This window comes from Rhipicephalus microplus, chromosome 3, assembly GCF_043290135.1.
Source record: "Rhipicephalus microplus isolate Deutch F79 chromosome 3, USDA_Rmic, whole genome shotgun sequence".
Lineage (NCBI taxonomy): Eukaryota > Metazoa > Arthropoda > Arachnida > Ixodida > Ixodidae > Rhipicephalus > Rhipicephalus microplus.
This window is the reverse complement of record NC_134702.1, coordinates 52,609,846-52,635,273: the sequence shown is the minus strand read 5'-3', so window position 1 is coordinate 52,635,273 and position 25,428 is coordinate 52,609,846. Positions and strand designations below refer to the sequence as shown.

At 44.1% G+C, this 25,428-nt stretch overlaps 1 protein-coding gene across 2 annotated transcripts in view; it reads left to right on the top strand.

The window, feature by feature from the left end:
* The first annotated feature begins 12,813 nt into the window (after positions 1 to 12,813).
* The window catches only part of LOC119162417 (DNA oxidative demethylase ALKBH2-like), a 59,280-nt gene continuing 46,665 nt past the window's right edge, over positions 12,814 to 25,428 (top strand). The window contains exons 1-3 of one of the 2 annotated variants that reach the window (XM_075889568.1): positions 12,814 to 13,219; positions 14,109 to 14,251; positions 17,656 to 17,791. In XM_075889568.1, coding sequence (XP_075745683.1) covers positions 12,893 to 13,219; positions 14,109 to 14,251; positions 17,656 to 17,791 — 606 coding nt within the window. In that variant the 5' untranslated portion in view covers positions 12,814 to 12,892. Of the gene's footprint in view, positions 13,220 to 14,108; positions 14,252 to 17,655; positions 18,147 to 25,428 lie in introns of those variants that run through there. The other variant, XM_037425429.2, reaches the window with a different exon arrangement.

Here is a 25,428-nt window from a genome sequence, read left to right as displayed (position 1 = left end):
CAGGTGGGCTCACTCGCTGTCTTTGACACAGATTGCCTTTGCAGAGGTAATGACGTTTGGTGTGGACTCCCAAGCGTAACACTGCATTCAAATAACACAATGAAAAAACGAAGATATATACAGACGGATCATGCACTGAAGAAGCGTCTGCCTGCATGGTATTTATACCCGAAATTCAGGAAAACATAATGTACAAATTATTACACAAATCTTCATCAACGACAGCAAAACTGGTGGCTATCTTTGAAGCGGTTAAGCTTTTCTTCGACAATTCTGAGCCACGAAAGTGGGCGATATGCACGGATATCAAACCTGCCCTTGGCAAATCAAAATGCGAGATCACTTTAGAAAAGTGTGTTGCAGAAACTGCGGAATATGCCTCAGCGCAGGGTCTCAACATTGAATTATAATGGATGTCCTGTCACATTGGAATAAAGGGAAATGAACAGACTGACAACCTCGCCGAAAAGCATCAAACAAAGAATTAAATTGCGCAATTTCCATGTCTGGGGTGGATATTGAACATTTCATAACGCAAGGAGCTAACCATTGTTCAATAGACAAGTGGTTTGATATAGCCCTGAATCAATGGAGTCAGTAATTTATGAAGTAGATCCACACAGAAAATCATTGATAGCGACAGATCTCGCACGACACTTAGAGACATTAATCCACAGACAACGACTGGAAGTAGCATACACAAACATCTTCCGGCACAAAATACATCCATACAACTCCCCGGAATGCCATTGTGGTCATGCAGAAGAAAATGTTTGCCATATTCTTTTGGAGTGCGTCAAATACGCGAATGAAAGAAAAAAAATTAAGGAACAAATTAGCAAGTTTGGACAGACGGCCCCTCACATTAAGGAAATTACTTGAACCATGGCTTGAGATGCATTTTCTGAAGAAGGCGAACTTATTCCTCACCGACTTCTTAGTGGAGACCGGACTGGATAAGCGCCCGAGATAGACAGCCAGGGGTTGGCGTGTATGAAATGATGTGTTAGTGCATATATACTGGCACTATAGAAAAGAAAGGTGTGCGTATGAACATTTTATGACAGTGTTAACTGCTGCAACCAAACTGCATTGGCATGATATTTCTGATTGTTCATTTTTTTGGTATCGCTCAGTATTATTCTTTCTCATTTGTTTTCGCTGCAGAACTTATTGATATAGAGTCTATAGCCGAGGTAATATGAATCTCAACCTCTCCACGACAAAACGGTTAGAACAGAACAGAACCGTGCGTACGGCGTATCGGACACTGCGCGGTGACCGTCGTGGCATGAGCAGCTGGTCGGACCCGGTTCGCATGCGCCACGTGCTCGTGTGCCTCTGGTGAAAGAGAACAGCTTAACGACATCTTCAGAATCCGACTGACCCGCTCTTCGACGACCACAGTCACATTGAGTTGTGGACACAGGTTGTTCGCCCCTCAATAGATCATCGTCATCATCATCATCATCATCATTATCATGCTGACTACGTCCAGTGCAGGACAAAGGCCTCTCCCATGTTCCGCCAGTTGACCCGATCCTGTGCTTGCTGCTGCCAATTTATACCCGCAAACTTCTTAATCTCATCTGCCCACTTAACTTTCTGTCTCCCCCTAACCCGCTTGCCTTCTCTGGGAATCCAGTTAGTTACCCTTAATGACCAGCGGTTATCCTGTCTACGCGCTACATGCCCGGCCCATGTCCATTTCCTCTTCTTGGTTTCAGCTATGATATCCTCAACCCAATAGATATGTTCATTTAATTGGTCTGTATGGCTCAGTACCGCTACAATATTTAGAAGAAAGGCACAAAGCATGTTACAGTAGAACGTAAAATGGGCAAACACGGTGTAGTCCAACAACACGTGGCTCGCAAATAGTTGAGCACGAGTTTAGCAAGGTTAAGTAAGTTCACATGCACGCGTTCGACGTATGGTATTCTGTTCGACTGGATATGCTCAGGAAAACACACATAGAAGCAAATACTTACACATAACACTAAGCACACGACCGCAGCATCATGATGTTCTGAACACGATTAACTTTTCGAATTCTTCTTTCAGTATAAAGTCTACCTTAATGCCTTCATGAAAGAACTGGGGGGCTCTTAAGCTTGGCCTTTAAAAGTTGAACGCGAAAGCGATATCCTGTCCCTATATAGGGCGTATCGAGTTCAAATTGTTTGCGTCAATGAAACTTTCGCATATGCCTGCGTTCTGTGTAATAGGTATACACATGTAGCATGCTTCAAACCACTGGCAGTTCGCGTGAATTTTGTTCGAGCTTGCTATGCACCCACTATATGGGGCCTTCATGGGAAATGCCGCAGTAACGTGTGGGCCTTTTGTAGTGGGTGGCGCGCTTTAAATCATGAGTTCATGATAATCGCATGTTCTGACGCCCGATCACCATGTACACTTGTACGACGCATTATTACTGCGATAGTACATGTTTCATTGTGAAGCATGTGTACAGGAGCATGTGTACATTGTGAAGCATGCAAGTTGTCTTCACTGCATTTCCAAGCAGATGAAGTTATTTCCACTGCATTTCCAAGCAGAGGAAGTTATTTTCACTACCTTTCCAAGCAAAGGAAATTATTTTCACTGCATTTCCAAGCAGGGGAAGTTATTTTCACTTTATTTCCAAGCGAACCCGTAGCTATGTGGTCGAACACCTGCTTGCCACGCCGATGACCCATGGTCGGTACTCACTCGCGCCCAAATTTTTTATTATTTATATTATTTGCATCTTTCTTGATTTTTAGATCACGCCCAAGATCATGATTTTACAGCGAAAGCTGTTATGAGATCACTTTTTGGGTGACGCGCAGTTGCATCTTGTCCGCCGCCACCGCCACCGGTGTCCGAAACCACATCGCGCGAAATTAGAAAAAAAAAACTTGCATTAATGACAAAGTGGGGCTTGAACCCGGGTCCTCTTGGTACCAGCCCCATATTCTATCAATCAGTTACGCCGGTGCTTGTAATTTGTCAAACTTGCCTTAGGCAGGCAGGAACTAGCACCAATAGCACAGTGGGGCTCGAACCCGGGTCCACTGAGTGCCAGCCAAGTATCTTACCACTGAGCTACACAGGTTTTTTGTGTGCTCTATTGACTGTTCATAGGCGCGTACATCGAACCACAAGCATAACAGAAACAAGCAGTAACAGCCTGACACAAACTAAAATTCCCTAAGTGCTGCCAAAGGCTCTACCCTCGACAACCACCCAGGTACAATCTCCTGAGTTTTCTGCAGTTCAACAAACTTGGCCATACATTCACAGAAATCAAGTTTGACAACAACTCACAAGCACCGGTGTAGCTCAGGCTGATCAGGATGCACGGCCTCAGCTACACCGGCGCTTGTGTGTTGTTGTCGAACTTGCCTTAGGCAGGCTTGATGTAGGAAAAGCAATCGCGTTAATACTACTTATAAAGCGTTTTTAAACAGCGAAAGAACAACCAGTCGTCGCACAATGCGAATAGCGTAACAAGTGGGCCGTCCAATTCTCCAACCTATTACAAAATCTTGTTCTTCTTTCCCTATTAACTGTAGCGCATACCCACTTCAGCCTTAATTCCTTATCGTCGTCAGCCACTGCATGGACAATTGGCACAAAATTCCTTGCAAGTGTTTAGCGGATACCACGCTTCCCAAAAGAATGACGAAAAATAGCATAGCGAATGCCTGCCTACCGTACCCAAAAGCTTATTATAAATGCCCTAGTGGGTACCAAGCCAATGTGCTTGCAGTAGATACCCAATGAGTGTTTTGAAAATGCTCTGAAAGGCCACTCCTTTAGCTTTCGCTGAGACTGTGCGGCACCAACCACGCAGGCCTGGCGTTTCTTCACTCACAACCTACGACACCGACGCCGACACTAGAATTTATGCGAAATGAGCTCTTTAACGCTATTGCGATAAACTATTTGTTTCTTCGAGAAACTTCAAGGCGACAAGTGCTTTTCTGATTAGTGACTAGTTTTTCTTATTACACCTGCCAGTGGTGTTCTATAGTGTTTGTGGTAATCGACTGCTGGTCCGAAGGTCGCGAGATCGAAGCCTGGTCCCGGCTGCCGCATTTAGATGAACGTGATATGTTAGAGGCCCGTCTACTCAGATTGAAAAAATTCCGAAGCGCTTCCATGCAAAACTGCAATTCGGGCTAGTTGGAACATATCCATCTTGAAATTTTCGCGCAAGTGCACAGGGACATTTGTCTTCTCTTCCTTAATATGTCCCTGCATGCTAGCGCAAAAATTTCAAGAAAGACCTCTACCATGGTGTGCCACATAAAACCGCAGTCTAAAAACCCTAACATTTACGAAAAATACTATGAAAGTTTACTTGGGTAGGCGCAGTTCGGACTCACTGTGCCAATCGCAAAGCTTTCTAAGTCGCCCCAGAATATGGGGTGCCTAGCTCAAAAACAATCCACGACTTCAGCCCAAACTCCGGCGATCAACAGCTGGTGACGTAAAGTTCCGAGGACTTGATTGATGCTTCTTGATACCCGTCGAAGTGCCTGCGTTCAACCGGTCGTTACCTGTCGCTCCCATATTACACAAGGACGTTTCGCCAAAATCAAGTCCGGGGTTGTTAAAGTGGTTGGCATTGGGACGCACACACACGCCTGTCAGTCAAGACTGCCGAAGTGTCACTGTTCTCGACTAGCGCCGCAGCTTTCACTTACAGCTCCCTCGCGTACTCTGTCCACAGCAGCACCATAAAGAAGGGGGCCACAGAACGCCTACCAGAGATGAGGGGGTCATGCCGGTCAACAACGATGACGAGTATAACCGCCGAGTTCCGAGGAAAGAAATCTGCGATGTAGAAATAAAAACAAACAAACAAAAACTACGCGTAATTAAGTAAAGGGGAGGGCTGATACCATGGTACCCATTTTGCGTTGCTCCATTTTCATAATGCATAAAATATCCTCCATTTTTTTATATAGCAAGAAAAGTGAGAATATCTCGCTACATTCGTTTAGCGCAACTGAGGAGACGCTGCCGACCTCGCGCTGAGCAGAAGGAGCAGGTAAATCAATGCATGCTCATCAATCATTCCGGTAAAAACGTTTTTTTTTTTTGCGAGCTCCATATATGGGTGCTGGCTACTTGCCTCAATTTACTCGATTGAAGCGTCTGCTTCTTTGTTTTTTCTTAAATATATTTCGGGAGGCTACGGGGAGTGAAGGAAAATTCGTTATGAGCGTGGTTGGGGCAGCAAAATATTAGTAACGTTAACGTCGAGAAAGTCAAACAGAGAGAAGACAAAAAAGTAACAGAATAAAGCTATGGTGCACTTACTGAACAAAAGAGCTTGCGTAGATTGAAAGGAGAAAAAAGTAGGTCTACGTTTTGTGTAACCAATTCTTTTTCTTTTTTGTAGAACCTATTGTAGAGGAGAGAACTCAAAATCAAAGATTAAGTTAGTGAAGCGTTTTCTTCGTTGGTGGTGCATGATGGAGGATTAAACGTTTTTTTTTTTTACTTTTAGATAAAGTTGGCCTTATTAAGGCAATACGTGATAGTAAACATAATAAGAAATGTGGTAGAAAAAGAATTAATATATTCATGCAACAAAAAAACGTGAGAAAAAGAAAACTTCGCTGACAGGTGGAAAGTTTATCGTCGGTATAAGTCACTCGGGAATGGCCCTTCAGGGAAAAAATAATAGGGTATGAAATCGCTATCTGAGGGGACCAGTGATGAAGGAACGAAAATAGTTAAACTAAAAGTGAGTAACCTTCGATGCCAAAATGACTAAATTCTGCGTGGCAGCTAAAGCCACACTTTTAAATAAAAAAAAAGTCTTTGAAGGAAGAACTTCAAGTCAATTTTACTGTTGGATGAGTTCGTTCAACAGGAATACATCAAATGAGATGCAAACACGTAGAGTGATAAACAGAACATGTAAGGCACGAACCTATGTATAAGCGCATGGATAAAGAAGACTATCCCAACGAAGCGTCACCTTTGTTACTATTGTCTTCTATATGCCACCACTGTCATTAGTGCTCTCTCATAGTAGAGTACGGTGTACTCTAAATCGTCGAACATTTTTTTTTTCTTAACACACGTCCGCCCACAGTTGTGCACCTGTTCGCGCCTTATTCATTGTATTCACTACACATTCCTGAGTGATTGTTACTTAAGTAAATTATGTAGTAAGTATGTTACAAGATTTGTATAATCAGTCACATTCAATGTAACATGATAGTTTTGTCAGCTATTCTTTGCCCTGTTGCTTCTTTTGTTCATGAAGGTCTGGATGCCACGAAAGATGTTTTTTATTTTTTATTTTTTTGATGTACGAACTCTGTACAAGGGTGTTGGGTCCTCTGTCAGGCTATATGCCTTTCGCCCCAACATCCTTTTGTTTCTTGTGTCTTGTACAAGAAAACAATAAAACAAATTTTGAAAATTGAATTGAATTGAACAACAGATGACGGGAGAAAGCAGGGCTTTTCGGCTCACATCCGCGGCAGGCATCTTCGGAGGCAGTCAATGTAATAGCTCTACAATAGCTCTTCCCGTGCAATCATTTTGTAATCTTTGCTGGGTTTGCTCGAGGTCAGGCCCCTACGTAGACCTAAAACACAATTGGTTCGGACGCTTCGGCAGCCGTTGATGCTGTGCCAACGCATATTGTTTGCTGATTCTGGAAGCGGTGCCATACATCAATAATGCCAGTATTGAAAAACAGCAGCATGTATTTTCGTGCCGTGGATCATATATATGAACGCTGTCACTGTCAGAAGCGGAAGCATGTGACGTGTAAGACCCTTTGTGGGAGTACAGTCACTTCAGGTTCCCCACGTTTGAACAGAGCGGAGTGACGTAAAAAGCAATGATGCACGTACATTTATAAACGTAACAATATAAATAATGTTATTTGTTGTTGTTGTTGCTTATTGACAGCAGCGTACAAAGTTATATACGACTTTGTCGCCAATGTATTTTTAGTGTCGGTATGTTTTGGTTTGTAATGAATAACTGTGGCCTGCTTCAATGCATGGAATCCAGTATAGGAAGGTGAGGTACGAAAAAAATTATATAAATTGAGAAAGTACAGGAGATAAGCGTTCTTCCGCATCTCATTAAGTTTCTTTCACGGCTGACGGTATACGATGCAGCGCTCTTCAAAAGAGATGTCGGTCCGTGCTTGAATAGCTCGCTTATTAAAGATACGAAAAAAAAAAACTTTTGAAGCTGGTTCCTCCGCAACAAAGCTTTTCATGGTAAGAAGCCCCCTTTACTTTGCTATTATCTCCACATATTGTCCTAGATCAGACCGGTACGCTGTAGATATATCCACGTGTGCTCGCGGCTGAGCACCTCGCTATTGTGGCGTATTCGCTGTCATTTAGGATTTTATTTAGTGCATTAACAAGTTTAATCTTGAACTAGTGGCCACGATTCACAAGGAAAATTAATAGTAACAAAATGTACAGGAGTGAGTAAGTTAATCAGAGAAATAAGCGCGTCTTATCTTTGCGTTAAGCTCCACTTTCAAGTACCGATAATACAGTTTGTTGAATTTTGAGGCTCGCCCAGTTACAATGTGCTTGCGCGGCATCAATTACGCGCACACGTCAAGAGGGTGAATAGGATCAATGAAAGGTAAAAATTAATTAAATAATTATCTAACGCCACACGCGGATGCATTCAGGCATTACAAGAATGACGGGAGTGACATCACTACTAACATTATCCCCACGGAACAGCCCTATACAAGTGCGTTCGACAATGAGTTCGTCGTGTGATTCGCCTGAAGGCGTGTACAGTCAAGTCATTAAGGGGTCGCATTGTCTTCAGCCTTTGCTTATTCGAGATTCTGTCTACATCGAAACACACCAGCAGCAAGTATGCAATATCGGAGCGGCTGTCGGTAAAGAAGAAACACCACACACGGTGCTTCGTCCTCTGTGAGTATGCTCTGTCCCTCCATCTCTCTGGGTATCTCTATATATCTGAGCATGGTCCCCATGTAAGTATAGAACTACGGAGGAGTCCATCTGAAACTGGTTCCGCCATACCAGCACGTCAGCAGCGCGTGAACAGCCCCAGCTCCCCTCCGATGTGCTGCCTTTTTGGTTCATGATTTCGGTCAGCGATTGCAATAGGGCTCGGTGGCTGCATTTCCGATGGAGGCGGAAATGTTGTAGGCCCGTGTGCTCAGATTTGGGTGCACGTTAAAGAACCCCCGGTGGTCGAAATTTCCGGAGCCCTCCACTACGGCGTCTCTCATAATCATATGGTGGTCTTGTGACGTTAAACCCCACAAATCGAATCGAATCGATTGCAATAGGGCTGGGAAGGATACGAAAGAGCATATACGCAGCGTATTGCGTACTTTCCTCGTGTCAAAAAAATACAGCCTACGCAATTATTGGCCGGCTGCTTCGCATGACACCGATTCTCATAAGGCGTGGGATCCGCCGATATTTTTTCTTTGATTATACGTTCGAACATGAGAACATCTGATGCAATTTTTCATGACATAGCTGTCTAGTGGTTTCGCTTAGCGTAAGCGTCTCCTAGCCCCTTGTTTAACCTCTTCGCAAACTTCCGTGTGCTACAGCAAGGGAAAAGGTTCAAGAGCTTCTGGTTGAGCTTGTGCACCCTCATAAGCGGACACAGTAAACCAGTTCAGACTCATAAGGGGTTTACTTTATCTATACCAAGCACCCTTACACCTTAGGGAAAGTGTGTTTTAATAAATGAATAACCTGTCGTAAATCAAAATACCATAATATGTGTCATTTGGGGAATGAGAATGTCCATATTATGAGGGGCTGCCAACTGTCTAAACCACAATACTTCTAGCACCGTGATCTAAACACCCTTATAACAAAAAAAAAACACAAAAAAGCCTTCTCGTCAGGAAACAACCAATTGCACATGACTCATGAATCGATGATATATGTGTGACTATAAGAGACAGGGAGAGAGCAGAGCGGGCCAGGGAACAAACGGGAGTTAAGGACATCGTATTAGTTAATAGCAAAAAAAAAAAGAAATGGATATGGGCAGGGCACGTAGTGTGCAGACAGGATAACCACTGGTCATTAAGGGTAACTGACTGGATTCCAAAAGAAGGTAAACGGGCGAGAGAGACAGAAAGTTAAGGGGGCAGATGAGACTAAGAAGTTTGCGGATATAGCGTGGCAGCAGAAAGCACAGGACCGGCTTGATTGGTGGAGCAGGAAAGGCCTTTGCCCTGCAACGAGTTTAGTCAGGATGATGATGATGATGACGATGATCATCACTGCTGCTGGGGTTATTTATGTTCCGTGTAGTTGAACAATAAACAATAACACAAATGTGCAAATTTAAGGTGCGTTTCTAGACAGCCTGACATACTCATACCTTTAAATCTAAGTTCACCGAATAAATGCGACATTTTATCAGCGAGTCCCAATTATTCTTTGGCATCGTGTGGGTCACAGGTGTTTCAACAACCCATAAAACTTCTATCTCCTGAAATGTGTTTTAAATTAAAAATTTCGCCCCCATGATAACTTAAAGCATAGTTGGGGAAAGAAAACACTCTCATTTCGGGAGATTCTGGTTAGGCAAAAGGAATTTTTGCAAGCTTGAGAGTGTTTTAATATTTCAAAGTGGTTTACACTGCACTCCCTGCACTATGGGCAGCACTTCTCTATATGTTCCCACCCGCTTGCTCGCGCCCAATGCATGCAGTACACCAGTACAACAACGTTGTCTATGTACTGCAGCAGTTTTTGTAATCCTTGATGCGCAGCCATGAATGTTGGAGCTCTGGGCTATAGTGAACGCCCACGTGACCTAGTTCAACTGCATACTGCACTGGAGGACTCCGTTTTGACCACATAAACGTGGCACGCTCAGGCGCACTAAAATAGCTGGACAGACGGCAGATCACAGAGAGCCAAATGTTCCGGTATAAAGGTACGAAGACTTCAGCGCGATGTATTAATATGAAACGCGTCGCTTTGCCTTGCAAAAACACTGGATCGACAGCCTGGGACATTTACATCGAATAGTGTCCTTTTGTGTTACTTGGGCTCTGAATTTGAGCTACTTACATTCACAGGCTCTTCTACTCTTTCGTTCATTCGTACCCGGCATTCTGACTTGGGCAGTCGTGCGAAACTGCGAGGCGGCGGTGTGGCAAAGCTTGAACTAATGTGCCTCGATGCGTGCAAGGTCGCATCGAGGCACGCTATATAGCTTTGACGTTCTCTCGTTGGATACCTGAACCCGGGTCGCGTAAGAGCTTGACGGGTGTTTGAGAAAGTTGTATCCATCTACACATTTGGCACTGACATCGTCGTGACCTGAACTTAACGGCCAAAATAAACGAGATTACGAAATGACGAGTCGTCTCGCTCAGTTTTGAAGTTTAATGAATTCTCGAAAAGTGGCCTCATCTCTTTTTGTTTTTCTGTCTTTTACTGCGTCTTCTGTAAGCGCTTTCAGTTCGTGCATTTGAAAAGAACGAGCAAAGTGTCTGGTTAGAACGGGAAACTGGGCTATCTGTACTGAATCTGGCATGACCCGAACCGTTAATGGTTTAAGCTTTGCTTCACTGAAGCCAAGTGAGAGTTGCCAAGTTCTAGCGGTGATCTTGAAGTGACGATGAATGACATTGTTAAAATACTTATAAAGCAACCCAGGTCACGAAGCGAGGTAACTACTAAAATGTATTATCTAAATTCATTGTTGCAGTTCGACACCGGCACTCCAGTGTATACGCTAAAGGTTTACGATGAGAACTGGAAAGGGAACAAACAGAAATGCAGAAAATCCGCAAAAGGTAGCGAAGTTAACCATAAAAATGTCCGGTTGTCTACACACGCTGAAAGAATGGTAAAGGAGAATACAAAGATGAGGAAGAGGGACAGAAATAACATAATCAGCAAAGCTAGGTAGGAATAACTCTGCGCATAGCACTCGATCTGCTTATTTACAATGATGGCGCGTGTTGCTGGGCGAGTCGGTCGCACGTAATTACACAAAGCCAGCTTTTCCGCAAAATAGAGAGGAGGAGAAAGAAAGTTAATGGTAACGCAGACGGGAGCAAAATTAGAGAAAAGCCAACGTTTTCGCTATAGCGTCGAATAAGGTGGAATTGAATTCATTGATTGAAAAGAATAGACTTCATTACATGAGAAGCTTATACACATTCTTAAAGAAAACCCGCTTGTTGTAAATTTTTCGAGAGCCTGTGGCTTCGCTACAGATAGCTGTCTGACGAGACTGTCATTCGTTATTTCAGCCCACTGCGATGATTGGGAGTCTCTCAAAAATTACGGCTACCCCCCCCCCCCCCCCAACTGTGTCGAAGAAAAATTAAAAAAAAAAGCAAGAAAGGAACTATCTGTAAGAGGAGAAAAACGAGTGACACCGGATCAGAGAATACCTTGGCAGCTAGCTGTAGGCTCTGGCCTTGCTGCTTACTAGAAATCGATAGCACGAGGCTTCGTTCCTCAGGGGCCGGCTTTGCACAAACGATACGCTTACTCGGCGTGATGCTCGCCTACAGACTATCTGCAGTCTTAATTAAGGGACCACATGTGCTCGCCAGTGAGGGTCGATTGGACGAACGAAAAATAAAACTAGAATTTCATGAGCTCGCTCCGTTGACGGATCAGACCGTTATGTTTGTGTGTTAAATAACTGATTCTTTATAAACGAAGCCGAAGGAGGGGGCTCATTTGCTGTTGATTTTGAATTCATTATTACTGAATAAGGTACATGAAAATAAAGGAGCGAAATGAACAGGGAGTGCTTCTGGTAGTGAGCGTACAGCATAAATAAGTCGGACGTGCGTGAGTGAATCAGGTATTTGGTTCGTTATTCGATCGGTAGGTTTGGTTTGATTTGGTTCGGTCGGTTGACTGGTCATTCGGTCAGTAAGAGAAAAATAGAAAAATTTCTAAGAACGTCAGACAATATTACTGATTAATATCGCCAATCAAGCACGTGCATTCGGCTAACTGCGGATGAGGTTCGTGTGCCCTCAACCTCGTTTTTCAATATCAAGCAATGAAGTGAACCTGGGTGACAGATACAACCGGTGGTTGCTGTTATTCTTCGCTGCCATCCAAAACTATACCTAACCATTGGTAAGCAACTCCTCTGTGCTCTCGGTCATGACTCCGGTGACATGTGACGATGGTTGAGGCCCATAATAACAGCGAAAGCAGCATTGATCGAGATAACAATGTCAACAGCCGATTTAGGCGCCACCTCCAACGCTGGTGTCAGCGACCGGTACGCTATTGCGAAAGGCAAAAATAACTGTATTTGAAAAATTTCTAGGAATAGATGGGCTTTGAACCCGCGGGACCTCTGCGTGGCCGTCGCAGAGGAGGCTCTGCACACAGCCACGCTGGTTTAGGGAATTCACTGGCTAAAACACGCTATGAAAATGTCATGCGGTGTCGTATGGTGTAAAACACGTTATGCAGGTGTTCTCAATGCAGTGAGACTTCGCTCGAAAGAACTTCAAGGGACTCCGGGAAAAAAGTTAATGAAAGTTCACCTAACTGAGAGAACAATGTTCCCACTTAATAAGGGACTAAAGAAAACATTAGTTGGTAAAATGAAATTTGAACCCCTTTAACAAGGCTGCTTGTTTGAATGTGAACATTGGAACAGCTTTTAATCACCTTGGATACATCCCAGGCCATAGCGCCCATTCCTTTTTTGGCGCCACTTGGTTGGCGTCGTTACTTATGCTTGTGGTGCCATCGTACGGCTGAAGAGATAACTTCGACGTGTTTGCAGTGATCACGTGGTTTTGTTTGTATGTCACGTGGCACTGGTAACATCCACTGTAAACACGTGTCATTAACGCGTTGCACGTGTAGATTTGTACGTACCGGCTGAAACGATGTCGATAAGCGACGAAGCTACTGAGAACGACAAGAAGCCGGTCAAGGCAAGAAGCCCTAGCGCCGTTGGAATCACAGGTGAACGAGACGATGGCGCCCTGTCAGCCGTTTGCAGCACATTATCATGGGATATTACCGTGAATCCAGAGCCCCTGGTCATGAGGAAAATCGTGCGAGAAGGCCTCGATCTAGACTACATAAGATTTTTCAAGAAATCGACGGCTGACTATGTTTTCCGAAGGTTGGAGTCCGAAATCGAGTACTTCGAGGGAGACCTGCTCAAGATCAGAGTCTATGGCAAGTGGCGGACGATACCGCGGAAACAAGTGAGTCTGTGAAACGAATCCTTCGCATATTCAGTTAATCGACCGTTTCAGCGACTTGTGCATATTCCTTTCGAGGGTTAGGTGCACATTGGTGCTCGCAGGGTGCTCCATTAGAGGGGGTGGGGTGGGGGTCAAAGTTTCATGATTTTCGTCGTAGGAACCCCTCCGCGCCCCGTTTGCTCAGTTCACAGAACATGTTTTTACGTGACGAAGAGGTGCGGCGGGGCTGGTCGCGTTCTCATCCTCACCTCCCTATTTCTGTCTCGATTTCTGTCTCATTCTTGGTCTTTGTCTTTCATTCTTTATTTTCCCTTCTTTCTATCCCTGTATTTCTCGCTTCCTTTTCTCGCATATGGAGACTAGCGTACAAATAGAAACAGACATTGGGCCCTTCATAACCAATGCATACAAATGTACTTGCACTTTGTTACATACGGCTAAAGATGATTAATTATCTACAATGTCACGTTGGTCGTTCTCCTAACAGCGAGCAGTGGCACAAGATTAAAAAAAAATCTGCTTGTGTCTTTTTCTCGTAATAATTGAATGTAAGAAGCAACTTGTGCATTTACTCTGGATATGTCATTCGTTTTTATAAAGCAAAGGCACAATAAAATGAATATTCAATTAATCCGTTACAGATAATTAGAATGCACATGTATCAAGTCAATCCACATTATACTACATTAACCTAACCAAACTATCTTGCAAGAAAATGTACAGTGCCTTGATTACATTGATGATGTTTACACACTTCTAACACCGTGGTTTACACTCATACACAAACCCGCGTAATGCATGTGATGTTTATAGTGGCATTTTCATTCTAATGACCATATGGTATTATTTAGACTTTTGTGCCATGGGAACTTTTGCGGTCTTTTTCTAGGTTACCTATGGTGACAAAGGAATGTCCTATGCATTTTCTGGCACCCGGCTTCCGGCCAAACCGTGGACTCCTCTTCTCCAGCACTTGAGGGACCTTGTTGCCAATCAAACTGGCCACCGTTACAATTTCGTACTCGTCAACAGGTGGGGGAGCTGTATTAAAATATCTAGTGGCATCTTTGGCAAATCGCACAAGTGAACACCGCAAGTACCCTCGTGAAGCATTTCGTTCAATCGTTGTAGCTCCAGGGTGCAGTGGGCTGGTTTCTCGAGGAAAGCATAATGTTTCGCCTATGTCAGCACCACTATTTGGAAATAAACACACATTTCTATTGCTCTGATAGCTCTAGAAGTTAAGCAGTGCCTTTCGTTGAACAAAGCGCTTTGTTCTTGCCGCAATATAATGTGGAAGCTCAGTGTAACATTAAAGCTGCCACAGAATGCCATGTCCGAGTGCTTTCTCGTCTTGCACGTCCTATTGGAGCACCACCCGAAACACGTAGATCAGGCAGGCAAATTTACTACACGTGCAACTTGTGTATAACATCTCGCACCACGTGTATGTTCGTCACAACAAGTCGCCTGAGTTCAGATAGGTGTGGCAGTTCAAAACAAGGCACTTGGCTGGTTGAAATTGGCTGGGTACTTACTGGCTTAGGCGCAGATTAAGTATAAAAATAAGGCTGTCTGTTGTAAGCATGTAGCGTATTCTTACACGTATTTTTTTGGTTTATTGTTATGTACCCTACCTGAATAACTGGTGAAGACAGCAAAGTGATAACTTTCTAAAAATATGTACAAGAGGATCACCATTGTGCACGAGTTCTATTGCTGGCCCATGCAGGAATTTTGCATGCAAAAACAGTTTCTGATGCAATGCATGGTTTGAAGGGGTAGTGAGATCAATTTTCTTATGCAAGTTCACTCTGCCGCACTAAATCTCTGAATACAGAGATGGCTGTGAGAAAGCCTGATGCTCTGTAAATGCTGATAAGATAATTTACATTGGCACTAAAGCCGATTTTTGCATGGCACACTTTCTGACATCGATACTAGCATGACATCAGGCTACAGTACCAATTTTAGTCACTCGGCACTCCAGTATGGCTAGTTGTACAACTTCAGGTTCTCAGATATTCAAAATGGCCACTTGTGGGTCACTAAGAGAGTTGTGGAGCTCAGCAATGATGGAAACTTCACGACATCCTATGCCAGAATGTGACAAAAAACTTGTATTATGTCCTGACATCAAGATACAGTAGGAACCAAGACAAGGTTTTAGAACCTGTGTTGCAATTGATTTTTCAAGGTGCACTCATGTCTACTAGTACATTTTCTTGGCATTTGAGGGCTTGGCCTTTCGTCTGACTTAGAAAACAAGCAATGGAAGATTTTCGTGTCATTGCCTCTTCAACAACAGGGATTCACGGAGGGAATTCGCTCTGAGCAAGCTCAGAGCCAAGTCTTTTTTTTGTTGTTGTTGTCCAAGATAAGTTGCCATGGGCTGCATTGTTATTAAACGAATGTCATCATTCATAATAACAGTTTCGCTGTATCTGGTATAGTTGTAAATGGACTCAACTGTACTTGAATGGCAAACATGACAGAGTTCATAGGCACAAATGTTCTTGAATATAAGTTAGAACGTGTTCAGAAAAAAGCTGCAAGATTCATCGCGAGAAAGTATGATTACAAAATTCGAAGTTCACAAATAAGGGAAGAACTAGGGTGGAAGTTACTTTCCACACGCATAACGATAATCAGGCTAAAACATTTGTACAATATTTACAGAGGTAACACGGCAATCGACACAAACATATATATAAAACAGCCTCATTATCATTCTAGGAGACGCGACAATTCAAGAAAAATAAAGCCCTACCAGTGTCGTAATAACATTTTAAGTTCTCATTTTTTCCTAGAACAATTGAAGAACGGAATCTGCTTCTCGATGATTAGTATGTGCATCAAACTTTTCTTCGGCCATGGACAACTTTCTATGAATCTAGTCGCTAAAATAAATGATGAGCGAATGTCTTAAGCTTTGCCCTCTCGCAAAGGGCAGATATATGCTCGCGAAACGAGAATAGCTTGAATAAAGGAACCTCAAAGCAAAGTTTTTTAGCCTCTCTATTTTCGTAATTGACGGTCTTGCGCACTTTTTATTATTATTATTACTGTTATGTCTCCATGTACCAACGTACATTCTTGATCATGATGACTTGTTACATTCCATTGCAATATTATATGTGATTGATTCCCTGCGATAATGCCCAACTCAGGTGCTGTAGGTATGTAATAAATAAATAATATCCTGGTAGTTTTTACGAATACCTTCACTTATTGACAGTATCCTAGGACATAGATTCAACTAAAATTAAAAAGAAAAAAGGCCATTGCATGGCTTTGGCTAGAGACCTTACTTGCTTTATAAAATTCATGTGAACATTGACCCTGAACATTGACAACACTGGGCTTTTTGAATATTGGATGTAGTTATCATTTTTGTGAGGGCCTGTTGGTATTCACTCAGTGTCATTTGTAAGATTAAAACGTGGCTATGAAATCACCCTTATAATTCATTTTCAATTATATGGATGGCTCAGCAAAAAATTTAGCACCACTCATGAATCTGAACAGAAGAAATATAGATAGTGTAGTTCCCCCTCTTCTTTTTAAAGATGATAGTCTTTCTTGAGGACCTTCGATGCAAAAATTTTGGTCTGTCTGTCTGTACGTTTGTCCGTTTGTACACATTGGCATCGGGTACTTGAAACGGCCGACCCCATTTGCAGCGCCCACCTACATTGCTGAAGGTCGAGCGTTCATGCTTGTGCAATATTGCGCATGTCTGGGGCACCATAACGACACGTATATATTCTGCATGTGCGTCTCTAACTAGAAAAGGCATACATAAGTAATTTTAAGGACCGTAGCGCTTATCACGCTGCGCTGACCATGCAACACTTGCAGGGAAAGACGAGTGTTTGAACGCTTTGCTAAAACGAGATGGTGGTGGCACCTACCCGTCGCCTTGCGTTCTACACCTTATCACCTCTGAGATGGGTACACACACCCGTCTCCGAGCTACGCGTTTTGTTTTCTAAGACAATTGCCAGATGGCGCTTATGTCTGATGTGTGACGTGACTTGATGCGCTCGTTCACCTCCGCTGCACGCTCGAGGCACTCTATTGCAGCGCCTCCAGAATATCATTCACCGATTTTCTTGCACAGAACATCAAATAAATGTCTTGTTCACTCTCTCCACACGCAAGACTATTGCCTTTCGACGACATTCGCAGATTACATGCAGATACGGGCCAATGTTTTTGTTCGGCACTACCGTATGGCTAGCTGGTGGAACATTGCAACGTGACTAGTTACCAGATCCCTCTAGCTTGTCGAGATCCTCCGGTGAAATTGAAAAGCGCTTTTTTTTTTCTGGCACTTCTACTCAAGTTTACAGCCAGCTTACATGTATTAGCCAAATAACTTTCTGGTATTGGAAACTAATACGCACTATATCTTTCTCCTGCACCTCTTTCAGGTATAAGGATGGCTCCGATCACATGGGCGAGCACAAAGATGACGAGAAAGACCTCGACCACGCTGTCCCTATTGCATCATTGTCATTTGGGCAACCTCGAGACTTTGTGCTGAAGCATGGAGACGCAAGGCGCAAGGTACGTCACGTGGAGCCCGTGAAGATATGCCTGGAACACGGAAGCCTGCTGCTGATGAACCCACCTACAAATAGATACTGGTATCATTCACTCCCGCCACGTAAGGCAGCTGTGGAACCTCGTGTGAACCTTACCTTTCGCCGATTGCATGTACTGCCAAGTCGTTAATGATCACAGATGGGATGTGAACTGGCTGTCATTGCTGTTCTCACTTTTACAGTTCCTATCATTATGGAATTGTTGTTAGCACTAGCCTTCATTATAACAAAGTTGCATCTTACTCGAAAATAAGTTCATTTTGTCCAATAATTTGTTATAGTGCTTTGTTCGTAACACTAAATCTATTGCACCACAATTTCTTATTTACTTCATTATAATCGATATTTTGGTTATTCGGGTCCATTGTATTGAGGTTTAACTTTAATGCAGGATAGGTGTGCAAGGATATTTGTTGCTTTGACAACTAAATAAGTAATGTAGTATTCAGTATTTTTTACACTGTAGCATCAGGATATTTTAGCCGTTGTCATAGATAAGAACATGAATTTATTCCAAATGTAAAGGACCTTACAAGCAGACGATTTTTATAGTGTGAAACAGGCATGGCTGACATGAAAACTGGCATAGGCTGAGCTTCTGCACCACATCTAGAGTTGTTAGGCACAAAATAGCTGTGCTTGTTTTTTTCTATCTTGAAGCATGGAATTAAACGTGCGGGAGTGTTCATTCAGACATCAAACAAGATGTTGGCATCAACGATATCTTTATAGCTGGTTGAAGCAAATCCAGTGAAACATAGTGCAGCCTTACGGACAATACATCAGGTTATTTACTTTACACTACAGATATCTACATCTGTATATACAGATGCATGCATTGACATTTCTGCTAGCATCTTGAACCGCTGACAGAGCAGCCATTGTATATATACTTGTTCGCTCCACCAATTCTTAATGCTCTCTCTCCATCTTACAGTTACATTCAGTGCTCTCGAGTGTTTTTCCCTGGTATACCGCTGAAGTTGGCAAAAGTGGAGGAGCAGAGAGAGACTCCTAAACTTTGACGAGGTGTCCAGTTTTCTTCACTGTTACATGACGAAACAAAAATATAGTCAGCGTAAACTGAATATAGTCATTGCATTTATTGAAAATTGCATTTATTTAGCTGAAAGAAAAACTTGAATCGCATCTTTTCAGAAGCACGGGCATCCCTGTTGCATCTTCCCCTCCCACACGCACCACACCTACAGGAGCAGGCTCACTCGGGGTTTGGGTCTAAGTTACAAAGCATACTTGCATGCAAAGAACACTTACACTACCAAACATCATACTCAGAGTTACTGTCCAGTATAGGTGAAATTGTACAGGTTCCTTAGTCATTGCTTTACTCTTCATATCCGCTATGTATTTGCAAGGTCATTTTCTGTAGTGCTGTCGGCAGAACAGTCGTGATACTTCTCGATGGGTGGACAGAGTGTTGCAGGATACTCTACAGGGATGCTAAAGCCTGTTTTGAAGCTCGGGTTCGCTTGTTCATTTTGTTGAGCGGCACTGCAGTCTCTCATATTGTGTTGGCTCTTAGTCGAGGTATCGGACCATTGTTCGTGGGTTTTCATGGGGAGTTTGTGGTACGAAGGCATGTCTTGTTTGCTGCCTCCAAGTTGACAATTCAGTACAGTATACAATGTTTCCACCCCTCTTGGCACCTAGGTTGGCCGTCCGCAAAGACATCTGCATTGTGTCTACTGCCTGTGGCATAGAGCTTAATAAATTCAATGTAGTTTGGTGTAGCCACTGTCGATTACCTGGCCTATAGGGTGCTTTGGAAAATGCGGGGCTTCAGCGTACTGCAGTGTGTTGTCACATTGGCTCACGTTATTTTCTTCCTCAAAAATTTTGAATGGTGTTTCATCACCGCAAAATTGTAACGTGAGGTTGTTTGGTTAAATGCAGTTCTACAATAAATGACCTCACTTGTAAATTGTTCGGCGCTATCAGCATAAGAACATCAGCTAGTGCTTGATCAACTCTTAGGTTTGCATTTGCCTCACCTTGTGGAGCCATACATCCTAATCTGTAGCCTTTGATGACAAGCTGCTTGTCTATTATTGTTTATTGATCCTGATTTCTTTGAATTGAAGTATAGGAAAGGAGCTTTTCCTCGTGCCACATCGGTAGATTCGGTGCTCACAGTTTGACAGGTGTGATCGGTGCTCACAGTTTTTACATTGAACTTTGTCTGGCGCCGAGAACCCAGGGCCTGCACAGGGGCCAACTTCTTGTGTTGTGCTGTACGGTATGGAGGGTTGGCTCATGGGGACGGCACGGCTTCGAATTTGCACTGTCAGGCGACGTCTTTATTTGGTACAAATTCACTTTGACTTTGATTATTGAACGAAGTCTATTTGTACCGTATATACTCGTGCAAGGGCCGCACTTTTTTTTCCAAAAATTTTGCTAGGTGCGGCCCTTACACGAATCAGGCCGATGACAGCTCACCAAAGGTTTGTACTGTTTATGCTACAGTAGCAGAGTGCAAGAGAGTCACAAATGACATGCCAGGAATGTTTTTATTCAGATTCCATTTCGCTGTCGCTGTCCTTGTTTTCAGCGAAGCTCGCCTCGGCGACCGCGTCTTCCCAGAGACCGTCATCTTCGGAGCCGTTCATGCTGTTTGAAATTCCTGTTACCTTAAAGCTTTTCGCAACTACTTCTACTGACATGGCACCCCACGCATTCAAAATCCATTCACACACCTATTGGAGCGACGCCCGCTTCAGCCGTCCTGTAGGGGTCTTCTCATGGACGCCTCCAGCCATCCATTCAGAGTAACATCGACGAAATATCACTTTAAATGGACGGTTAACGCATACATCGAGCGGCTGCAGCACACTCGCGAGGCCTCCGGGAATAACGGCCAAGTCCGTACGAGTTGTGGCAAGTCTGTTCTTGACGTGGTCGGTCAAGTGGCCCCTGAAACTGTCCAAAACAAGGAGGGCTTTTCGTTGTAACAGCCCTCCAGGTCTGTTTGCCCAGACGGTCTTAATCCAGTTAACGACCAGTTCCTCGGACGTGCAGCCCTTCTCTTGAGCATGTACGACGATTCCCTGAGAGAACTGAGGGAAATACGACGTACGGCGGAAGCTTCCTGCTGTCTGCCGTAATACACAACATCACAGTGCACCTTTGATGTTCTGCACCGGTCGTGCACACAGACACTTTTCGCACCTTTCAAATCCACTGTGGTACTTTCCAGTGCATCGAACCACACAGTTGTCTGGTCCGCATTCCCAATTAGGTACAGGTCGTATTCATTCTCCCTCCTGAGAGCATTCACAAAGCAATGAAACTTTATGACATGGTCTTCGTACTCTCCTGGCAGTTTTTGGCGAATCGTCGTTCGGCGCTGAATAGAAAGCTGGTTACAGTTCATAAACTGCGTAGCCCAGCCCCGACTTTCCTTGAATTGTGCTTGGGGTATTTCCATGTGGCGAGCGATGTTGAGGGCTTTGACGCGTGTCATGTCCGTCGATGCAGCGTAGCCATCGCTTCGTGTGTCGACGACGTAGTTGAGGAGCTGGCTTTAGAGTTGCGGGTACTTGCATTTTTTCCCGGGAAATGCCTTTCGGCTCCTGTTAGTAGCGGCGAGAGCATTTTTTTGCTTCATCCAGTAATGCACGCGCTCTTCATCGACATTGTCCTTCCGTCCAGCTTCCTGTGCTCTTCAGCATTGTCAATCACTAGCAGTTTAAATGCTGCAGTGAATGATCTCAAATGCCGGCCCATCGTTCGTCACGTGCGCTGTCTTCTGCAGGGCTCACTACTACCAACAAAGTGACACCGACGACACCGATCTGAAGTCCCGCTGCCAACATATTGACACGATGCTAGGAACAATGCCAACAAAGAGGTGGCACAAGGCAAATATGGCGGAGGGCTGTCAACTGCGTGGTTGGCATGTCAATAAAAATAGAATAAAAGTGAAAAAGCTGGCAGTGCCATCTGGTTGTAAATGAACTAACTACACTTTTCTGGCGGGGCTTTTTGAACTTTATTATTTTTTTGTTTAGAAATTTCGGCTTTCAAAGTTTGTGTGCGACCCTTACACGAGGGTGGCCCTTACACAAGTATTTACGTAGTATATGCACACTCGTGACAATATCCCCTCTCTTAAGAGCTTTACCATAAGGGAAACTACTCAATGTCAATACAACAAATACAATGCATATGTAGCGACACTTCAAAGACAGAACAACACGCAAATTACACATTCCTCAAAAGAGTTGACTGTTGGGCGAGTTGGTGCTTTGACATAGAAACCACCGTGAGGGCGCAACTAAACACAACACACAGGAAGAAATAGACGAGGACAGGCGCAACCTCTGAACTCTGGCAATGCCTTTTTACGGGAAGAAAGTTCTTCTTGATAGCCTTTGCAGCTTTTTCAATGAACATGGTTTTTGGTAATGCAACAAAGCTGCCGACCTTATGTGCCTGCAAGACACACCGGTCATTCTGCCTAAAATACTTAACAACACTTTCTCAAGAGTCTTTAGCAACACTATGCACAGCCCGTTTAACGTTCTTGGTGAGACCGGCCATTCCCTCCAAAAGACAGCATTCACGGTCTTCATGAGGTGCCTTCTCTGCAATTAGACGATTCAAGGCCATTAATTCATTGGGTGGAATACAAGGCTCAAGTCTGAACTTGAAATCATTCTCTAAAATATTTCTAATATTGGTGGGAACTCTGGGAATAAAAGCTCCTCCTATGATGGTTAGGCTGCCCGTGCGTCGCTCTGGCTTCTTAGGCTTCGCTATGGCTCCAAGCAGCCGCCTGAAGTTGTAACTCCACCAGAATTCTGTCAATCGCATGGCTTCCCCTTTTAGAAAGAAGAAATGCCTCTCCACCAACCATGCAAGGTACCGAGAAAAAGCAGCCACTCTCAACCAGTCGAAGTACAAACGCACTTGCCGCCAAAGTTTGGATCTTAAAATTTTTACCAGTCTTTTCACATGACCCCACGAAGGCACAATAAGTATAAGTAACAGGCCTTTCTTGACACAGCTTCTTCACCATATGTTTAGTAGTGCCAGTGAATGTTTCTATCACTACTAGCCCCGCCGTACACATGGAGTACTATGATGTCGTAAGTAGTTGCTGAATAGACATCAGCCAGTTGAACGTTCTCATTAGGTCTCATTTAAAGTATGACCCTCAATTGCTGAGTACCTTCCTGGGAACTCTATACCAACCGAACATCTGTAGTAGTGTGTCGGTGATCTCCTTGCTATCGATAGTGTTAAGCACCATGGCACCCAGGTACCTGGTTGCCTTTCCTTGATGAAGGAGAGCTGGGTTCGTCGAAATCCATCACTACTCTCTGTAGTGAGAGTGCAATGATGAGCATTTCGAGGCGCACTTTTTCCTCTTGTGCGTTTGGTATAGTTCGTTGACATATGTCGCATGATTTGACATATCGTTTTATGTCGCTCGACATGCCGGGAAAGAAAAATTCTTCTCCTATTCTAGTCGCTCTAGTTTTTGTTCCTTGGTGTTCAGCCATGATTGCATGATGCCCGAGACAGCACAGCGACTCCAAAATCGTCCAATACGATGAGTCGCAGAATTTCTGTCCCGCTGCTAAAAATGCACTTTCTGTACAACAAATTGTCTGTAAGGAGATACTAAAACATTGTTTGACCATTCTTACTTTCTGAGCTTCTTTCACTTCTTTTTACTTTTTCATTTTTTTTAGTTTCTTTGAGGGGCTGTTTTCCAGTAGCCTGCAGCTCCATGTGTTTTGTTCGGTTTCATATGCCACCCACCATTCTAGATGTTGGTCATCTACCTGTCTTATGCCGGGCATACTTCCTAGAACTAAGTCATATGATGGCTCTTCTAAGCACTTCTCTGCCGTTTCTGAATATAGTATGGTGAGCCCCTCATTCTTGACAAGACTTCTTTTTACTAGGACGATATTTATTTTACCGTCCCTCAAAACTGAGATGCGCTGACCGCGTATATCTCCATCTACTACTTGCATGCTCAGTCCGCAGCCAATAACTGGCTTTGCTACTTTGCTTCCTCTCATCGTGTCACCTTGAGTTTTATCATCATTTGTGACATCATTGCTTGTCATCCATTCCTGCCTAAGACTCACAACGTATGTGGCCTTTTCTGGGTTCTGTGCCTACATTCTTCAGTACTGTGAACCATTCTGTTGCACAATACTGGCAAACGAGTTTTGTTGCTCCTCGAAACGGACAATCTGCCATACGATGTCCTGTTGTACACTTAAACCTTGTTATAACAAAATTGGAGGGCTGCCGTGATTTGCTCGTTATAAGCAATGTTTCGTTATAGCCGCAGGTGGTATTTACTGCAAATATTATGTACTGTACTTACCCAAAACAAATAACAGGCGAATTTGCATCTCACCTCACGGTGGCACACAAAAAAATAACCGCATTCCGCAAATAAAAAGGAAATGTCCTGCACTTATCTTATTGCACTTTAAACAGATCTAGCTGCAAAGAAATCTGTAATCGGACGCCGGTGCATCTTCGTAATGCGAATGGTGGCTCGCTCAGCTGCTGCCACAATGTTCAAGCCATCTTCTCCCCCCTCGTGAGTGCTGAAGTAGCGGCGCAGTGCGCCCATTGCGTCTAATGCCTCGGATGTTGCCGGAACGTTGGTCGCCCGCACAGCGGTCTCCCATTCGTCGACAGAGTCATCGTCGCTGATCTCATCCAGATCGTTGACAGCGCGCACAATGTCGTCATCGGGGAGCTGTTTCGTTGCCACCACTTCCAAGTCCGCACTCACATAGTCGCAGAATGACTCGCTGTCGAGCACGACACCGGCTTCACGAAGTGCCGTCCATGATGCCGAGACTTCGTCCAATGTGGTGAAACCGTCCGGCGCAGCAGGCTCGTCTAATGATGGCTCATCGCTGGGGTCTGGTGCGGCGGCAAATGAAGCGTGTCGAAAGCAATTTGCAATCATGGTCGCCGTCACACTCATCCACGCCACTCGAAGTGAGAGCAGCATACAAGTCAACATTGGTGTCCCGCTTCAACCTCATGTTGAGCAGAAGCCTGTCAATCAAGCACTTGTGGTAACCTGCCTTCAGCGACATAATCACGCCTTGGTCAAGCGGCTATATTTTTGCTGTGCAGATGGTAGGGAGGAACAGCAGCTCGAGGTTATGAAGCGCAGAAGCGGTGTGGTGGGCGGTGCAGTTATCTAAAACAAGGCACACCTTGCGGTTTGCTTTTGCCAGCTTCTCGTTCTATTCCAAAAGCCATTTTGCAAAAATCTCCCTGGTCATCCAGGCTTTGCGATTGGCCGTGTACTTGACTGGAAGATGCTTCTTTCTCTTAAAGCAGTGGGGGTGTGTACTTTTGCCAATTATGAAAATTGGCAGCTTCTCAGAACCATCATGTTGGCACAAAGTAGCGCAGTGATTCGCAGCTTGCTTTATGTGCCGCCTTGGCATGGCTCACCTCTGAGGGCTTAAGTCTTGTGCAGCAACATCTTGAAAAGAGAGTTCTTTCGTCTGCGTTAAGGATGTCCTCCGCGCTGTATTTTTTCAGTAGCCGCGCGATGTTCTCTTTCGCTCACGTCGTAGCCTC